Source organism: Cydia strobilella, chromosome 6 (genome assembly GCF_947568885.1).
Source record: "Cydia strobilella chromosome 6, ilCydStro3.1, whole genome shotgun sequence".
NCBI classification, from domain to species: domain Eukaryota; kingdom Metazoa; phylum Arthropoda; class Insecta; order Lepidoptera; family Tortricidae; genus Cydia; species Cydia strobilella.
In genome coordinates, this window is record NC_086046.1 from 13,787,811 (window position 1) to 13,807,889 (window position 20,079).

At 39.8% G+C, this 20,079-nt stretch overlaps 1 protein-coding gene across 1 annotated transcript in view; it reads right to left on the bottom strand.

The window, feature by feature from the left end:
* Positions 1 to 20,079, bottom strand: part of LOC134742459 (BMP-binding endothelial regulator protein) — a 95,928-nt gene that overhangs the window by 2,487 nt on the left and 73,362 nt on the right. Inside the window, exons 4-7 of the mRNA XM_063675634.1 lie at positions 10,769 to 11,039; positions 3,563 to 3,772; positions 2,507 to 2,751; positions 882 to 2,021 (exon numbers count right to left, since the gene is read on the bottom strand). Coding sequence (XP_063531704.1) covers positions 936 to 2,021; positions 2,507 to 2,751; positions 3,563 to 3,772; positions 10,769 to 11,039 — 1,812 coding nt within the window. The 3' untranslated portion in view covers positions 882 to 935. The remainder of the gene's footprint in view (positions 1 to 881; positions 2,022 to 2,506; positions 2,752 to 3,562; positions 3,773 to 10,768; positions 11,040 to 20,079) is intronic.

The following is a 20,079-nucleotide window of genomic DNA, read 5'->3' on the forward strand; positions in this document are numbered from 1 at the left end:
ATCAACTGGAATCACTCATTTTTTTACGATATTATAACAAAAAACTCTCGAAATTCTGTACTTTTACGTGAGAAGTTTTAAAGCAAAATTTTTGTTGTCAATGTTGTCATTTCTGACGTATGAAATGTCAATGATGCGTTTTGAAATTGCATCGACTTAACTTGTGCGTTCAGAATTATATTTAACATAATTATTAAAAAACAAACGTTTATTATGGAATTTTAAGGTTTATGACTTAAGATCATTAAATAAAGCTAAATCTGGTATTTTTTATTAGATCTTCAAATCATTTATCTAATGATAATTAATATCGAACGAACCATTATTATGAGCGTTTTACGTTTTGTTATCTGTCAAGCTACTTAAACACGCTCCATCCAAGGTCAAATCACTTTCCCCACTAGTGGATAAAATGCGTTTTACCCCGCTTGTTTTAAAGGATAAAAGTAGGCTTTCCGAGCTAGTGAGGGGAAAAATATATTTCACGTAAATGACATAGATACACAAAAATATCTCAAGTGAATAAATTACATAGGTAAATGAGAAAAATTAATAAAACCTCTGACTTGTATCTTCGACAAATTATACCTCAGCATGATAGAAAGAGTTTTTAATTAAGTATTTGTGTTTAGTTTCCTTTCTTTACATTAAATTTAGGTAGGTATATAGGTAGTCTTACATAATGTATGTATGTAAACATTAAGAAACTTTTTTCTTCTAGAATCATCCTGTTAGAATCGAAAAGCTTACTGTTGTGAGATGAAATAAGACAACTTGACAGAAACTAATGTAAAAACTTTTTCAGAGATGATTATCTATTAATAATCTTAACGACACCTTGGAGTTAGATATTAAAGCGTCGACAACTGAAAAGTAGTTACCTCACTTCACCACACTGGCAGGTTTGACTAGTAGATGCGGAGCCGCTAACAAAGTTAATCAGGATGTAGAATCGGCGGCGGGGGACGACGGCCGGACCCCGGCTTAGGCATGGTGCCGGGCAGCATCAGCGCCGTGTCGGGCGGCAAGGCGCGCGCGGCGTCGCGTCCGCGCGTCAGCCACGACGGCGAGCTGCCCGCGCACCACGCCTCGTGCTGCCAGTCCCGCGGCGCCGCGCCCAGCCGCGCGCACTCGCGCGCGTACGCGCCGTACGCTGCACAGTGGCACCGAAATCCAGAACAATTGCACGCGTCTAATTCACACGCTTCTCTATAATTGTGAGGATTTACTTTCGCCGCACACTCGGTAAAAGCCTCGTATTTGTCGAAGCCGCGGCACAGCCGACGCGCCTTGGCGCGCCGGCGCGGCCGGCATTGGGAGCGGCCGGGGCGCTCGCGCCGGCGCGAGCAAGCTCGCCGACCGCCCACCCGCCACGACGAACCGAACTCCCACGCGTCGCTCGTCATCCTACCGTCGCGCGATCTCATATCGTCCTTCGCAATAGAGTTAAAATTGCCACATAAACCACACAATTTTCCTTTATACACACTCGACACTGTAACTTCCAAGAAGCCGTCTCCGTCCCATAACATTTGCACTCCGATGTTGGCCTTCAGAAGCACGGAACCGTTGCTGCGGATTATCTCCGCTACGCCGCTCTCTCTGTGGGGCAAGCTGATTCTGTTGCCGTTTACTTTGATTCGCATCTTTTTCCCCATATTAATTTTGGTAGGCCCTATCCGAAGAGTGGCCGTGCGTGTCCAGGAGGAATGTGAAGTATTTCTAGCGTCGTTAGAAATTCTTATCGAAAATGAGCCATTTGCGCAGTCGGACACTAATTGATATTTACAAGATCCTTGAAAACTGTAAAATTTTCCATCAAAGGTTTTGTAATGGGGATCCCCGAAGACGGTACAGATGCCGTCGATATCGACACACCGCGCGCAGCACTGGCCCGGCACGCGCCGCAGCGTCTGGTCGGGAGGACAGGTCACGACGGGGCAGCGCTCCATGGCGCAGCGAGGTTCACCGCCGCGGCATTCACAGGATTTGCAAGCATCGAGCTGCCAAGTTTCACCATCCTGGAATAATAGTAATGTCATATAAATTTTATTTCAATATTTCATACTTATATATACTTTAAATACTTTAAAGAAACAGAAACCGCCTAGGTTCACACACTTCTAAAAACTCCAAACACAATTAGGTTGCGTTGTTTTATCACAGAGTTCCTATGGACACCTCCTGTCTCCATCATCAGATCAGCTCGATGGTACCATAATATTGCATTGTCACCCGACTTACATATGTACCTATGCATATTTTCATCTTCATCAGAAACCTCCCGGTTTGTCAAGTCGGGTCAAATTTAACTTGCAAGATTTGACCCGTACAAACATATATAGTTACATTGCAAGTATATAAAAAGCTTGTAAAAACATGATATCCGCGCTCCCGGGCACACACTTCCATCTCGCTTACGCTTCACGCTCAATGAGAATGAGAAAAGAACATAAACTTACTGGGCCGTAAGAAAATAAATAATACTAGCAGAAGCTGTATCCACCTGATAAGTATTCCCGCCAATAACACATGCGGCCTTCGCCTCCTCGACTTGCGGGCACTCGGGGCAGCACTTGCCCGGGGCGGGGGGGCGCGCGCGGGCGCCGCACGTCAGCACGGGGCACGTGTGCCGCGCGCACACCACCGTGCCGTTCACGCACGTGCAGTCCGTGCACGGGTCCACGCGGAACGACGCCAGGTGCGCGTGGAGGCTGTTGCCGATTATGCACGGCTTTGTGAAAGTGTGACCTGGAATTTAAACATATTATTGTAACTTACATAGGTACTTACAGTCAGCTGCGGAGATAGTTGACGCCCCTTGTATCTTTGCAGCTGAATGTAACATTACATTAAAATGTTATATTAAGGTACCGCACAGCGATTTAGACCTATTAAATGCAAAAAAATAAGTTTTAGTAGGTATAGCTATTGAAATTTTGTCCATGATTCTCTGATCATGATCTGATTTTGTCATGATTCTGTTCTGTCTTTGATTTTCTGTCGTTCTGCCAGTTTAAAAATAGATGGGTATTCAAAAAAAAACACAGAAGTCATAATTCACCTAAGAATCATGATTGTCTAGAGTTGATAAATTTATATTTTTATAAGTTTATTAAATCCATAGCACCAACCGCACTTCTGTGTATTAAGTACAGGCTAAGATAGATATAACTCCGTAATAGATGGATACAGTCTAAGCAAAAAATGTGCCTCGAAAATCAAGAAAATTTGATTCTCGTTCAGAGGGCGCTACTAGTTTTGGCCTACAGTCGTATAGATGGCGTTGACGGTTTCGTTTGTTATTTAACAATTTTAACGCATATCAGTAAAAAAAGTATCAGCATATCAGTATATAAAAAAAATCATTTATCTACATTCTATCGTATTTTTATAAATCTTCATTTTTAGTTTTAAAGTGTGTCGACAGATGGCAGTGAATTTACTGGGGTTACAAAATTTACTATGACAGTACCGCTCTAGTATAAGTTACTCTATGGTACAGGTTATACAGTATACTAAAAATGTTTTTAAAAAGGGCTTCTACAACATATGAACTTACTGGGCAGCATCTTGTCTACTGTGGGCACATTGCAGCGGGGACAGCACTCGCCGAGCGGCGTGTGTTGTTGCGCAGGAGCGCACGGCAGCACGGGACACGCGCGCTTGGCGCACGAGAGCGCGCCGTGCACGCAGCGGCACGACAGGCACGGCTCCTCCGGGATGCGCACGTCGCGCCCCTCGCCCACTCTTTGGCCATTTATCACGCATTCTGGAAACGAGACGAAGCGAGGTTGAATATAATAGAAACATTCCATTATCTATTTGTGAACATATTAAACATACTCAGTAAATTCACATTAGGTATGTCAAAGAATCGGGACATCTTGAAAGTAGGGACATTTATTCAGTCACGAGTAGTCGTCTTGAACGTTTTATAACGTTTCATGAACGTATTCTTGGTCGCGGAAAAATACTCCCCTCCTTCCCTTTATTCCCGATTCGTTGAAATAATGTGAGAAAATCGTGTACTTAATTGTAAATCTCACTTCAAGTTCTGTACTTTTATGGGATATCCAGAAACCTCATGAATACCTAGGCATTTGTGTTACAGAAAGGTGTAAGCGCAGAAATGTTATTTGGAACAAAACGCTTAAGAGTACATGTAACATAACTAATACTACTGATACTACTTAACTTAGCTAAATATTGTAATACAAATAAATTAGAGCTACCTAGTAGAAGTTTCACGTACAAACAGCGACGAGAACTAGTACCATAAATAGATATACATATGTAACGTAAATGTTCATGCCAAGTTTCAAGTTATTAATTTAAGCATGTCGTTTTGAAATGAGAGCGTAGCGTAGGTAAACTTCAAATGGTATGGAAGATGGAAGTAGCTATTTGACAGAGGGTTCGTGTAACTCCTAAAAAACCCATGGGTACTTAGTATTAATATTACGTCCAACTACGGGGACTTTGTTTACATACCCATACGCCAGTTGACAGCTTTTAAACCTACAATATAAGAAGCTGTTTATACTTGCCTTGCCTTCCGGTTATTAATACTTTAGACGGTCTTGATATCATTATTAGATAAGCTTTTAATTCACTGAGTCGATAATTATACAGTTAAAAACACCTCTTAGAGTTTCATTGTGCCGCTTTTTATATGGCAGTAAAATAAACATTTGAAACAAAAGCGCAAGCCATTCTTTAGCAAATAAGAATGGAAAGGATCAGCGGCTTGGCTGCGACAAAGCGTAAAGTCCATAAATTACTATGACTGGACGATGAATCAATCAGGGCCTAATGACGGAGTCCGGCCGCACACGGCGCGCCCACCGCCGCGAACGGACCCTGAAGGCTCTACCGATACTTTTTACGCGTGTAAGTGCACGTACGTAAGTACATTAGTAAGTAACACTTCCCTTCTTTAAGATAATTATAAATTGAATACGTAATAGATTGCCTTGTCCTCGCTTGGCATTCATTAGGCTCGCCCTCAGTCTTCTGTCGTGAAGTGTTTGGATATGTCAGTAGATGAATGTGCTTCAATAGCGACGCACTCAATTCTAAGAGCGTGCTCGAGCCCGCTGCGTCAGCGCGTGTGACAATCTAACAATGGAGGAAGACACTCAAGTGTCTGTCGTAAAACTAGAGATGACTACACAAAGTAGGCTGTCCTTTTGTAGACAAACAATTAACTATTCATCGTTAGTCCGCTATATTCTTGTAAGACTCGACTTAAGTTTTAATTATACAAACAAGATTTATACTGATGAAATACAAACGGTTAAAGATTACAGCTGGATTTTTTTTTAAAGACACCATGAATATAGGTAACTACGGACAGGTATGTTTATATGTATAGGTACGTAAGTATGAAACAAGGATTATGAACATGAGCCCAACTCTATCAACAATTCACAGCACGCATCGGGCGTCCATCACTCGCTAATTATTTCAATTTCTCAGATTGTCGTCGCAAGCATACCTAATAATAAAGACGGTTCTCCAAACACATTTAGAATTTAGATGAGTTTGTTACCGAGGTTAAAACAATCATACAATGAACTCAAACATCTTGAGACAGACGGTCGAAATCCTAAAAAGCCTCGCGCTGATAAGGCATCATGATTATCTCTACATTATGAAGAAATAATAAGTAAGTAGAAGAAGCAAAAAAGCTAATGCACCGTGGGGATCATAAAACAAACAAACACGGGGTTCACCGCGCGCTGCGCCCGAGCAGCCGCGCCGACGTCGGCCGCTTTGACCCGCACACAAAAACCCTCCCATCTTTACCTTTTAAGTAGGTTGTTAACTTTTTGATTTATGGTCAATAATAGAGCCGCAACGCCGTGGGAGACTTTTCGACCACCACAAATATATAATTTTAATGAACCCCTGTGAACACATAATAAGATCTTGTTGGATTTAAGGCTTCCATCCCTAAAGTTAAAGTTGCAGCCTTGCTGCACGTATCCTGCCTGCGGTAAGGGCAGGACTCTGTGGCGAATGCCTGCGCTGGGTGGTCCGCTTTGCACAAATAAATAATCTTGCAGCCTTCCATTATTAAACAAATAAGAAAATAATCTTTTCGATTTGCCAGTTTCTTATTTGTCGGAGCGGAGAGTAATAAACGTGGTTAATCAAACTTTACAATCATTAAACCTTTTGGTAGAGCAGTACGAGTTTCTGTTTATTGTTTTCTCTTACTTCCTATTACTTTTAATCGACGTAGTATTTAATTTATGTTTCCTTTAGTTGAAACTGGAACTGTCACTGTTTTTGGGGAAAAACAAATGTGAAAAACTAGGTTAGATTACAGAATGACATGCTAGTGACCTTTTTGACCTTAACGATGTAATATTATATAGAACATAAAAATAAATCACTGCATTGTTTGAATGGCAGTCATCACTATTATAGCAATAAGGTCGGAGGAGTGCGGGTATAATGGCGAGCTATTGTGCGGTGCAGACTACTGCGCAACAAGTCTTCAGCTCATTGTCCACGCCGCGTGTGGGCGTGCGCTACTGCGGCTCGGCGCCTGGATGCTCCTTCCAATTTAAACTGTTTTAATAGTTAATTATTATTAATACAAGAAAACAGTAGACATACATTTATCACCTTTTACAACTAGGTACTATTAATAGTATACCTGTAGGACTTTAATACGATTCTCTCCTATGCAGCGACTGGTTTCGTTGCGTTACATGTCTCTCTATATCACTCTTCCATATTAGTGCGACAGAAACAGTTGCGTTTCGTTCCCTACGGAGCGTAAACGATTGGCAGGTTAGCTACGCACCCTGATTCGAGCTAAATACTTTGTTCGATATTAATAATAAATAAAACGTTAAGCGACAAACTCCGAACATAGCGACTAGCGCGCACGCAATTAATCTATATATATAAACGTAAAAGTCCTGACTGACTGACTGACTGACTGACTCACTTAAATCAACGCCCAGCCCAAACCGTTGGACCTAGAGAGCTGAATTTTTCACAATAGGTAGCTTTTATGACGATAGTATCCACTAAGAAGGGGTTTTTCAAAATTCATCCCCTAAAGGGGTTAAAAAGGGGATGTAAGTTTAAATGTGGTACAAATTTTCTTTTAAGCTAGGAACTTGAAACTTGGTAAAAAGCTAGGACATTATATTAAAATAGACAAAAACTGATTACTTACACCGTTTTTGCAAAGTTTGTATTAATAGTTTCGGGAGCGAATTTTTTTTTTAATACTGGACTTGTAAATCATCTAAGAGGGTCGAGGGATTATATCGGGTTTTTTTTTTTCAGTTAGGGTTTTGAAACTTCGTAGTTTGTGAAAGACAAATTTCATGCGTTGTATAATTATTAACAAATGATTAACCGTCCCTGATATCTTTTGCTGCATAATGTTCTATACCTATTATGCTCATGTAGAATATATAACCACCAACATACAAATCCACGCGTACGAAGTCGCGGGCAACAGCTAGTAAAATATAAAACCCGGCCAATACAGCTATAGTTCGGAATGCGTCGGCAATTTTCAAAAGAAATTTAGAGTCGTCATCTTGTAAATTACTATTATTTGTTATGGAATTAATAAACTTGTTAGAGTTTCGGAGGTAAATTGTCGGTCCGTTTTGGTTTTATTAGATCTGTTGTCGGTTGTGTTTGTTTTCGTCCGAGATTGCGCTTGTTGGTTGTTTTTTGCCGCGCATGCGTCTGGGTGGGCGCTGCGCGAGACACGGCTGCGCCTGAGCAGAGACCCGCTGCACGCCGAGCAATTATAAACATTCAATATAAGTATCGTGCATAGCACTCGCGGTGGGAAAAGGCGTCAGTGTGAAACGATCAGGAAATTCCTTTTGTCTGTGTATTACCTTATGAATGATATTTATTTTACTGCTGCGTGTAATGGTTCCGTTCCTGTTAGCTTGAAAATGGGGTAAATTTTAGTTATTTACGATACAAGTGCGGAAAAGAGGAAATTCGAAACTAGTGGCGATAAATTAAAACACGACCGCAGGGAGTGTTTTAAATCGACACGAGTTGCGAATTACCTATTCGCACATGTATTGTACAACGTTTTACAGTACATATTCGACATATGCACGAAAAGTGATCTTTTACGCACTAGTGCGAGAAAATAGCACCATATGTACTGTAAAATTTTTTTCAACACAGATTTCAGCCGACCCCCAAAGATAGATGCTATGTAACATGTAACAAAAAAAGTACTTAAAGAATTATGCGAAACTGGAAAAGAATTGATTCCTAGACTAAAATATAATCACTCTAAGCAAGCTACAAACCGCAACGAAATTCAAGGACTAGCTACAGGCTATTATAGAGCTCTCTACTCTAACAAAGACGTTTGTCAAGAAGCAAATGCTATAACTCAAAATTCTACCGCTAACGAATATGTGCCACCTATTTTAACATGTGAAGTACAAAACGCGATCAAAACACAGAAATTAGAGAAAGCTCCAGGACCAGACCACCGTACAAACGAGCTGATGAGAGGCACGATCGAGGAGTTGAGCCCAATCCTAGCCCAGCTATTCAATGACATAATTAGCACTGGTAACATTCCGCAGCAGTGGGGCGAATCTCACATCATTCTTCTGCACAAGAAACGAGCTAAGGACGACATTGGCAACTATAGACCAATAAGCCTGATATCAAATGTGTACAAAATCTTTGCAAAAGTAATTTTAGAAAGAGTAACTAAGGTCCTTGATGAAAACCAACCTGTGGAACAAGCTGGCTTCAGAAAGAATTATAGTACGATTGACCACATCCATACTATTAAACAAATTATGGAAAAATATAACGAATACCAAAAACCCTTATACATTGCCTTTATCGACTACTCTAAAGCCTTTGACAGCCTGAATCATAACTATATCTGGTATAGCTTAAGGCAACAAGGAGTAGAAGAGCCCTACATCAATACTATCAAAAATATCTATGGCAAGAGCACAGGCCGAATAAAACTGGAATCTAAAGGCGACTCTTTTCCTATAAATAGAGGTGTGAGGCAAGGAGACCCCTTGTCTCCTAAACTGTTTAATGCAGTGCTTGAAAGCATATTCAGAAAATTAAACTGGGCTGTTAGTGGCCTCAACATAGATGGTAAACGACTGAATCATCTGAGATTTGCTGATGATATCATACTACTAGAGGAAGACCCTATGAAATTACAAAACATGATACAAACACTGGCGACCAAAAGCAAAGAAGTGGGCCTTGAATTAAATGCGGGTAAGATAAAAATGATGACTAACACCAAAATCGTCGATATAACAATGGATGGCACCAGTTTTGAATATGTTAGCGAATATGTTTACTTGGGACAAATCATCTCTGTTGAGAATATGACGTCTAAGGAAATAAATAAAAGAATAGCCAGCGGGTGGAAAAAGTATTGGTCACTTAAAGAAATTATGAAGAGCAAAGATTTAAGCATCAACATTAAAAAGAAAACATTCAATACCTGCATTCTTCCTTGCCTAACATATGGCTGTGAGACCTGGTCTCTTACCGAAAACCATCGCGAGACACTTGCAAGGTGTCAAAGGAAAATGGAGCGTAGTATGTTAGGGATCAAATTATCGGATAAGATTAGAAACTCAGAAATAAGAAATAAAACAAAGATTACTGACATACTTGCTCGCATTGATCACCTAATGTGGGGATGGACAGGCCACATGCTACGCTGCCTAATAGAAAAATGGAGCAAACAGATTACTCTATGGTACCCTAGAGGCTGTACTAGAAAGCAAGCACATCCAATTACAAGATGGAAAGATGACATTCGTCTGACTCTGGGGCCATACTGGATGAGGGTTGCTGCAGACAGAGCCCAATGGAGACAGTTGGAGGAGGCCTATGCCTTACGGCACACCGAACTGAGAGATATATTATAATATTTGTAATTATAAAACAATCATCTGTAATTTATATTGTTCGGAATAAATGGCCTTATTATTATTATTATTAACATGTAACTAGTCCAATTTCAAAGGTTTTTTTAATGATTTTGTTTCCCCTGCTCTTTCATCAATTTATGTACCTACAATATCACTCAATCTATTAACACAATGTTACATAGGTCTATCCAATACCGAAAAAAATGACATTTAAAAACTAACAAAAATCCTTACATTTTAATCTTATATATATTATTATTACTTACAACAATAAACCTAAAAATACCATACTTACTTAAAACTACCTAACCTAAAATCCGTCCTGTGTCTGGCCTGGTCCAAAAGTCTCCATCACGCAGCGTTGTCGCGCTGTATGGCGATGGGGACCTGTTGGACCAGCCAAGACCCAGAACGGGGGTCACTTGTTATCCCTCTCCCTCAGCCGCCGACCCCGTTCCCTGAACAATTCACACGCCTCGCTACACCAGGGTACGGCCGTTTCGAAAGCAACAGACACAAAATCGTACGTGCCCTGCAACCCGGAGTACTTGCCGTGCTTGTTTATTAATGATTCTTAAATTTTTAAACCGCCTTAAAATAAGCCATATCATTGTTTCTGTCAGACGTACATCCCTATTGTCCCCACAAGCCAGCAGTAAAAACAAAATTTTCTATCCATGGGTCTGAAGAATATAGAAACCTATAGTAACCATGGCTTACTAGCTTAATACGTAAAAATTCATCGTTCCACTTGGTTTGCGGGGCGTGCTCTGTGCCGTTATATCAGCAGGTCTTGCAACAGTAACAGATAATATCTGATAAAGCCTTACCGCCACAGACAGGACAGTTGTAATGCGTGTGCCGCTGGTGCCTCGGCTTGTCGCACGGCGCGTAGCACTCCGGCCTCGAAATGGTGATCACGCCGGCCTCGCAGCGCAGGACACGTCCCTCCTCGTCCCACTCCGTGTGCGAGGCGTGTTCAGTGCCGTTGTACCAGCACCCCTTGCAGCGCTCGCAGCAGCCCTTGCGAGGCATCGAGACAGCGCAGTCCTCCACCTGTCCGCACTCCTCTACGCCGTTGCTACACTCTACGTATCCGTTCTGAAAATATTATACCCATTATTATTATTTTACTCTTAGAATTTGGTACTCGTATTTATGATTATTATATCATATTCGTTTTAGATTCAATTTGTATTGGTTTGCTTGTGCTCGCATGCACTCAATCGTGCTCGATCAGGGCCGTAGTCTAAAAGACACCGGGGGCCTATGTTAAAGTCATATTAGGGCATTTATTTGTGTGATGAGTACAGATATTTGTTACTGAGTCTTGGGTGTTTTCTATGTATTTGTATATTATATATATAACGTTGTCTCAGTACCCACAATACAAGCCGTATTGAGCTTACTGTGGGATTTAGTAAATTTGTGTCGGTCCCTTCGGTCGTGTTTTAATTTATCGCCACTCGTTGCGAATTTTCTACTTTTCGCACTTGTATCGTAATGTACTATTTTGTACAAGCACAAGCAAACAATGTTTCATAACTAACAATAAACTTTAATGTGTCAATTACGCCTACACAAGGTGGCAACCGCGATTGTGGTTGAGCGATACGCGTACAGAACAGTTTTTATATGTTGTTTTCCTAGCCTTCTTTTGTTTTATTCATTTCAAAGGTAAAGATGTGCAGGACCGCGGTGTTCGCATAATCCAAAAGTACAATAAAATTAATACAGCTTCAGTCTCCTGGGGTGATCAGAAGCGAGCGAAGCGAGTCAGGAATATTTGGAAAGTGCAGGACAACATGTTTCAGCTAACACACGTTAAATAATTAGTAAGTATGGGAATTTAAGCCTGCATTTTGGCCAAAACATGCGTTGACATTTTTTTTCCCCACCACGTACTTTGTACATATTAGGTAACCTAGTCACAGTTGTTATGGAGATCCGAGGTTACGTTACAGCGGTTAGCTAACTCGGCCTCCAACTTGCCCTCACTCGGTAAGAAAATTGAATGACACCCCTGGCACGTCAGACACTGAGTATTAATTACCTCCATTTGTAAGGCAACGCCTTCTATCCCACGACTTAAACCAACAAAAACTCGAGTTCTATCGCACGTTACGTGATAACCCAAAGGATATGACTTTATTTTATTCAATTTGAGGGTTTCAACGCGTGGGATATAATGGGAATAAGCCAGGCGTGACGTAACGAACGATGAGATAGTACCTATTTTATTGACTATTTTACTAAGTACTTATAGTTGTGTAAACTAAAACACTTCTTAATTACCGCCACGTCTGTTATTTGCTGTACAAAAAAGTTTGCCAATTTTTGCGGGGGAGGGGAACGTCAAATGTATACGTAACGTCAAAATAGCCATCTCAGTCCATACATTGTGTATGACCATTGGCCGACTATTTTCGACGGAGTGGGAATGCCTGTTAATGACTACTCCGTTTGGTTATATCCTCCTAGTAATTATTTGTGTCATTTTCAACCAAAAGGATACTTATTGTCGCTTGTCAGTAAGGCGCTATTTCCATATAGCTTCAATTAGGAATCAACCGTATCAACAAGCGACAATGTGGTACCTTTTGGTTGAAAACGTCACATTCATTTTCATTAATTTATCTTCTATCTTGATAAAATGTAAATAAATGTCAAATGAAATAGATGTCATATACCTACCAAAGAAAAAATTACCTTCCAGTGGTGAAATGCTTGGTCACTTTTTCTTTAGTGCATGACATCTGTTTCAGTATACATATAATTTATACAGTGTGTCCCTAGCCATTGGACAAAGCCGAAATGTACCTATTATGCATTAAGGTATTTACTATATTTAGAACCAAAGTATCATAACAACCGGTGTAGCGGTTACGAAGAAATAATTAACAAATTACGATAAGTTCCTAATACGTTACGTTAAGTTCGCCTTTGTACATTGTATATAGGTTGTTGTTATTGTATTTGTAATCTGTCTTATGTACAATAAAGTGTTTACATACATACATACGATTTTTTACTTTGAAACAACCTGTATGTGTTAGTATAGCTGCTGAGGTAATCATCCTCATTTTTGATTATCTATTTTATTTATGACACCAGTAAGATTCTGACTTTTGACAAATGTCATCATTGCCGAAGATTTTCGAACAAATTGTCAAAAACACTGCCAATGACTAATACGGTGTGTTTCTTTTTGTTGACTGTTGTCGATTATTGGAGATAACTTTTGTTTTAATGAAAAAAATATTAACGATTTCAAGGTTTGTCCAATAGCTAAGGACACACTGTATATATATTATTAGTAGTACACGACTACTTAAAAACACAAATCAAATTTAAGAGGAAAGTTTATATTTAATTATCTTAATGAAAATATTTTGAGTTATTTCAAGAGGAAACCAGAGAGCAGAGACAGAGAAAGTTTAACCCATGCCGCCGTGACCCAGGTGGTCGAGGAGTTTTAAGGCATCTGGCGCGATTGCAGAGAATGCTGGTTCGATTCCAGCATTGAGCACTCCATTGCCCAAGAGAGAGGCATTATTATTTTTTCTTTCGTATTTCATTTATTTTAGTTTACAAATCAAAATATTTACTTAATTAAAAAAAAAAATTGTTCCGGAGTTGATAAAATAAATACAATCCCTTTAGGCTAGACAATGAATGATCAAAAAAAACCGGCCAAGTGCGAGTCGGACTCACGCACCGAGGGTTCCGTACTTTTTAGTATTTGTTGTTATAGCGGCAACAGAAATACATCATCTGCGAAAATTTCAACTGTCTAGCTATCACGGTTCATGAGATACAGCCTGGTGACAGACAGACAGACGGACAGACGGACGGACAGGCGGACAGCGGAGTCTTAGTAATAGGGTCCCGTTTTTACCCTTTGGGTACGGAACCCTAAAAAGCACAAAAAAGTTATAGACGGAAATGCTAGCAACACAATTTTTGACTTCGTAACTTTGTTTGGACTAGCTAGGAGGTGAAAATATCAAAAGTCCCCGGCCCTTGAGCCGGAGGGTCAAGTTTGAAGGTCCCATTTTTCGGTTTTTCGCTTATATCGCAAACTATACGTCCTAGCAGTCCTAGCGACATGATCATTTCCACAAAATGAAATCTGATTACTATTACTCAGTGTCTCAGTCAAGTTTTTCGATATCTTATAATATAGCGAACTATTCGTCTGGTTAGTTAGGTTAGTTATTTATTTAATAACTTAGTCTTAACTAAGTAACTTAACTAACTAATTCTTAAATTAGCTTTAAGTTTTTGGTTGGGGTCTGAAAATCAGTCTCATCTATTTTACTGCACAAATATTTGTAATTCTATCTGATTTTTATATTGTACTCGCAATTCATTGTTTTTGTGTTGGTAAATATATATATTTTTATTTTTATTTATTTATTTTATGTCTAACTAGTCTAAACACAGTTAATAAATCCAAAATTGTGTTCCAAGCATTTCCCTCTATACCTTTTCGTTGCCTGACCTACTTATATTAGGAAGTAATGCCAATTCGATTCAGTTTTTAACTGTCTTTTATCTACTATTTTTATTATTTCGTTATCGTGTTTAATATTGGTAAGCAATAGATAACATTGTACCGATTTTTCCTTGTTTTGGGGCTCTATGTTTTTCTTCTAATTGCTGGTATAAGTCTAATTCAAATCTAATTAATTCGTTTAGGTATGCGCGTTTTCGAAAAGTGTATGCACATGCACTGACTAATATTATTCCAATATAATATCAATATGTCATATTACGGACCCTCAACTTACCAAGAAAACATTAATCTATTCCACTTTGCGGTACTTGTTCCCGAGGTTCTAGTAGATAAAAACGCGCGACACTGACATTTTTGCGACCGCATTGTTCTATTGAATTATAAGCAATGGGTAGGAGGCATGGGCAGGCATGTCGTGCTTGTGATTACTCTATTAAAGAATTTAACGATTACGTAGTAATAAATCATGTACTTAAAGAGACACTAGAGACAAAGTTATACATATAGTTAATCGCGCCTCTTCAGTATGAGTATGTGACTGCGGGGTTAGAATAAGAATGCGTATCAATACTGAATTCTACAACTGGGTCTCTATTTTTCTGCTGTCAAGAAAAAAAAACGGCCAAGTGCGAGACGGACTCGCGCACGAAGGGTTCCGTACCATTACGCAAAAAAACGACAAAAAAATCACGTTTGTTGTATGGGAGCCCCACTTAAATATTTATTTTATTCTGTTTTTAGTATTTGTTGTTATAGCGGCAACAGAAATACATCATCTGTGAAAATTTCAACTGCCTAGCTATCACGGTTCATGAGAAGCCTGGTGACAGACGGACAGACAGACAAACAGCGGAGTCTTAGTAATAGGGTCCCGTGTTTACCCTTTGGGTACTGAACCCTAAAAACAAAAACCCAGTCCGCGGGATTTCTTGAAACACCTTGTGCTATTTGAAACATTTTAGTTGAAAAATATAATAGGTATTTTTAACCCTACAAATACTATACAAATTGCCGCTATACTTACTCAACCTCGTATCTGCAACACTCATTTGATGACAAAAACACCCGTATTCCGAATGAAAGAAAAGCGACATTTCCATCAAATTATTGTTGCAGATATGAGGTTGAGTAAGTATAGTGACGAAATGCATATTTTTGCTACTATACCTACTTACTACTAAGATAAAAATATATACCTATTATAATTTGAATTGATATTAGTTATCGCGTTAATAGTAGCTCCGAAGGTTTATTCAAATTAGCGTATAAGCGCGAGATGATAATTATATTGATTAGTACGAGTGATAAAATGGCAAATGCGTATGCGTCCCGTTCGGCGTGCAATAAGATCGGTTCATGCACATTTAACGAGTTTTTAACGGCTCTTTGTTCAACGCAGGCGCAGCACGTGTGCGGTTTGTGGGTAACGTGCTTTATTCCACATTATTTTAATCACTTTTCTTCATATGCCTGCAATTATATGCCTGCGTAGGCAATGTACTGACAAAACTACTAAATATATTTTTTACACTATAAAATACGTCAAAACTTCAATAAAATCTGTATTTAGATTTAGTCTTTCGCTACCTATTATTTTTATATGTAAATGATACGTCAAAAACATCTAAATATTATTTTTGCACGTCACAGAAAACAACGAAAAGCAATTTATTCCAAACAACCTTCAAACAGCAAAATATTGTACCGTATCCAGACTATGAACAAGCTTAAAATCAGTTAACTGACAAAAAATTATTCTAGTAACGATGAATTTGTAATTTTCTATATCTCGTCGCAACAAGCTAGACATGGTTCTTAAATATTAACTACATATCAATATTTGCACGAATCTGTACAGTTGTCATACGTTTTAACACCCAACAGTAACCGCGTCCTAATTTGTATGTGGCCCTGGCCTCTGAGCCGGCGGCGGCGGCGGCGTGAGCGCAGGACAACTGTGACAACTGGCGTGACTTATTAAGTGGTTCTATGGGGTTATTCCAAGTTTCTTACTCGGTTTTATAATTAGGTACCACCGAAGCTTCGGTTAAAGACTATTGTATTTAAAAGTCGTGATAAGTAATATGTAGCGAGCTGAAAAATTGCATGGACACATTTTTTTATGTGATAGCAAACGAGCAGACGAGCCGCCTGATGGCAAGCGGTCACCGTCCCCCACATAAGTAAGCATCGAGCCACTTAAGCGTTGCCGCTCTTAAGAACCCTGAATACCCTTTTCTTGAAGAACCCCATATCGTAGCGCAAAGAAAATGGAATGGAATTCATTCATAAGGTAGCCGTACACTTTTACAGCTGGGTGTAAGGTACCTCTAGTTGAAAACTAAACCTCTAGTTGTTATTCTGCAAATAGGCCACAAGGGCACTTTTACATGTGAAGTAGTTCTTACAAGCAATAAAAATAAATCACAAAAAATTATAAAATACATTTACAAAGATCAATTCAATTAGATAAATATTTTGAGGTTTTTACAGTCCCTAAATGTCGAACTACAAAGAGAAAAAAACAAAAATATCTAAAATTCTTTAGTACAAGGTCTTCAATACAATCTGAATAACTGCTGCTTGATACACGCACGCAGTAATAAATAAATAAATGTACAGTTACCTATAGTTATTAAGGATAGTTATGTATATAGTTCTAACACTTAGATAAAATTATTTAAATTTAAGATTATAACTAACCCAATGATCCTCGATGGTCTTAAATAAAGAATTTATTATTATTCCTTTATTTATCTTTGATCTTAGGTTTTTATATGGTTAGGTTATAATATGGGTATAAAAGTAAACTACAAAAACACATACAAAATACATATAAACACATTACAAATAATTTTTAAGAAAAAAAAACCGACTTCAATGGGGGAATTGAGAGGTTACTTATTGTTGATGGTGCACTCCAGACAATGAAATGAAAAAGACAGCACTGTTTGCCTAACTAAAAGGAGGTAAAACCACCCACTTTTCTAGTAGCATTTCGTTTCTGTAAGGGTCACAGTACTAATCTAACCTAACCCACTTTTCTGATAGCAGTTCGGTTCTGTGAGGATCGCAGTTCAAAAAAGTTCCACTTCATCAAATGTCACTTTTTTATGTAAATGCTGGATTTGTTGATGAAAATACAAAAATCACTATATGTATGCCTTTCATATTTGAGGAGTTCCCTCGGTTCCTTATGAATCCCATCATCAGAACTCGAGCTTGACGAAAAAGTGTCTTTAAAACTTAAATTGCTTAACAAACATATAAAAGAAGACAAATCGCCAAACGTGAACTATGCGTCATTAAAGAGTTCCATTCTAATATTTCTGATCATCATCAGCAGCTCCACTTCATCAAATGTCAATTTTTTAAATGGAAATGCTGGATTTGTTGATGAAAATACAAAAATCACTATGTATGCCTTTCACATTTGAGGAGTTCCCTCGATTCCTCATGGATCCCATCATCAGAACTCGAGCTTGACAAAAATGCGGCTTGAAAACCTTACTTGCTTAACAAACATAACGAAGAGGACAAATCGCCAAACGTGAACTATGCGTCATTGAAGAGTTCCGTTCTGATCATCATCAGCAGTTCCTCTTCATCAAATGTCACTTTTTTAAATGTAAATGCTTGATTTGTTGATGAAAATATTAAAATCACTATATGTATGCCTTTAACATTTAAGGAGTTCCGTCGATTCCTCATGGATCCCATCAAGAGAACTGCATTTTGACAAAAACGGGACCAATCTGTATATATATATACTTACAATCAAAAAAAGAATTTTCAAAATCGGGCCAGAAATAACGGAGTTATGGAGTAACAAACATAAAAAAAACAACCGAATTAAGAACCTCCTCCTTTTGAAATCTTGAAGTCGGTTAAAAACCTAACCTAGAGTGCCACGAAGGCCCAAGCTGCCGGTGGTCAGGGCCGCAGAGTGAGCAGAGTACTATACGCGCCGTGTCCAAGATCACCGCCTTCTGCATCTGACCCTTGAAGGCAAGCCAGAGCTGAGCTGGGGTCCACTCCGAACGATGAAGACACGCCGGAGACGGAGACCCTGACCGACTCTCGGGAGCACTCGGGTCCGTGGGGTCGTTACTCCTCAACAGCTCGCCACAAGCTGCCCTGCGGGCTTATTATTATTATTATTTGTATGTCTTTTCCATATCACGGGACCATGGGGTCCCAGACCTTTGGGAGGCGCACGTGGGGCCGAAGCCAACAGCGCAGAGACCCTTTAAGACACTTTAATCTAAAAGCAAGGGATACACGTGGCGGATACCATCCCCGAAAGCACAATGTGATACATCCGGAGATGGTCCCTGCCAGGTGCAAAGACTATTGCAGTGCAGCACTTTTGTGCTGCGATGGGAACTAAGGTCATGGGCTATTGATTTGAATGTAGGATGGACTGGATAATGGGCTATGGGGGGAGACTAGCGGACACCTGCCGTGACAATCAGTCTCAAAATTGTGTAAGACAGGTGGTGACACTGGTGACTCGCCAACTCATTAAAAGGGCCCTACAACGGCCGCACGCACAGTGCGACAATAGGGCAACACTTCAGAGCGGCTGTGAGGTTGGCGAGAGGTGAGTCTGCGGTAGCCAGATCCCGGTGATCCGTTCAGCAGGCCGCCGGCGTTATGACATTTTACACTTCCAACCTGGAGCATAGGTCCCGCTCTCGACTCCACTCTGGCCGGCCGGTCAAGGCAAGCACAGAGGCGAGGGCCAGATGAGAGGGCCCTCCGGAATAGGGGTCCGCGGTGTCGCCACTCACCGTCAGCTCGCCACAAGCTGCCCCCGCGGGTTTATTATTATTATAATACTTGAATGATTGAACTATAGGTATATAACAAAAAGATGAAACAAAAATCAAACAAACAAAGCACGTTAACGAAACTATCCGAAAAAGAGGTTTCCCCTCTATAGGGTGAAAGGTCAGTTAGTAGTAGGGATTAGATTGCCAACCGGGCCGGGAACCCTTTCAGGTAAGATACAATCAGTAGCAAAGCGCTAAGATGAGGAGGATGTTAGGTACAAGGATATATACAATAGAACGGATGATCGCTCGACGACTATCTTCACAAAGAAGATCCTGTCTCCGTAGTAGCATTTAACTTAAAAATATTGTCAAAAGCTTGTCATTTATGTGGTTATAGAGTCAAATTACGTATGTTCATTTGTTTTTGTTCAAACAATAATAAAGGGGCCCACTGACTATCAGTCAGTCCGCCGGTCTTTTTGTTCTAACTGGCAGGCCGATATCGTCCGGCGGACTGATAGTTAGTGGGCCCCTTAAGAATAGCCAAACTATCATGGCAGTAGACATTACTCCACTTAGTAATAATAACTTTGGTTGTAAATTCTAGGAATATCCCTATGCTACATACGACGACACGACCACGAGCTTTACAAGGACAGACTTCGGCAGTTCCTAATACTCGTACATCACACAACGCTTAAATTAAGTCAACAGAGAGCTAACAATATATAATAGGTATGTATCTAGCTAGCCAGATTATTTCATGGAACTATGTAGCGACGGTCGAATAATATACCTACGTATAACAAGCAATAAACCAAGCGGTAGCCTAAACTCCAGAGAA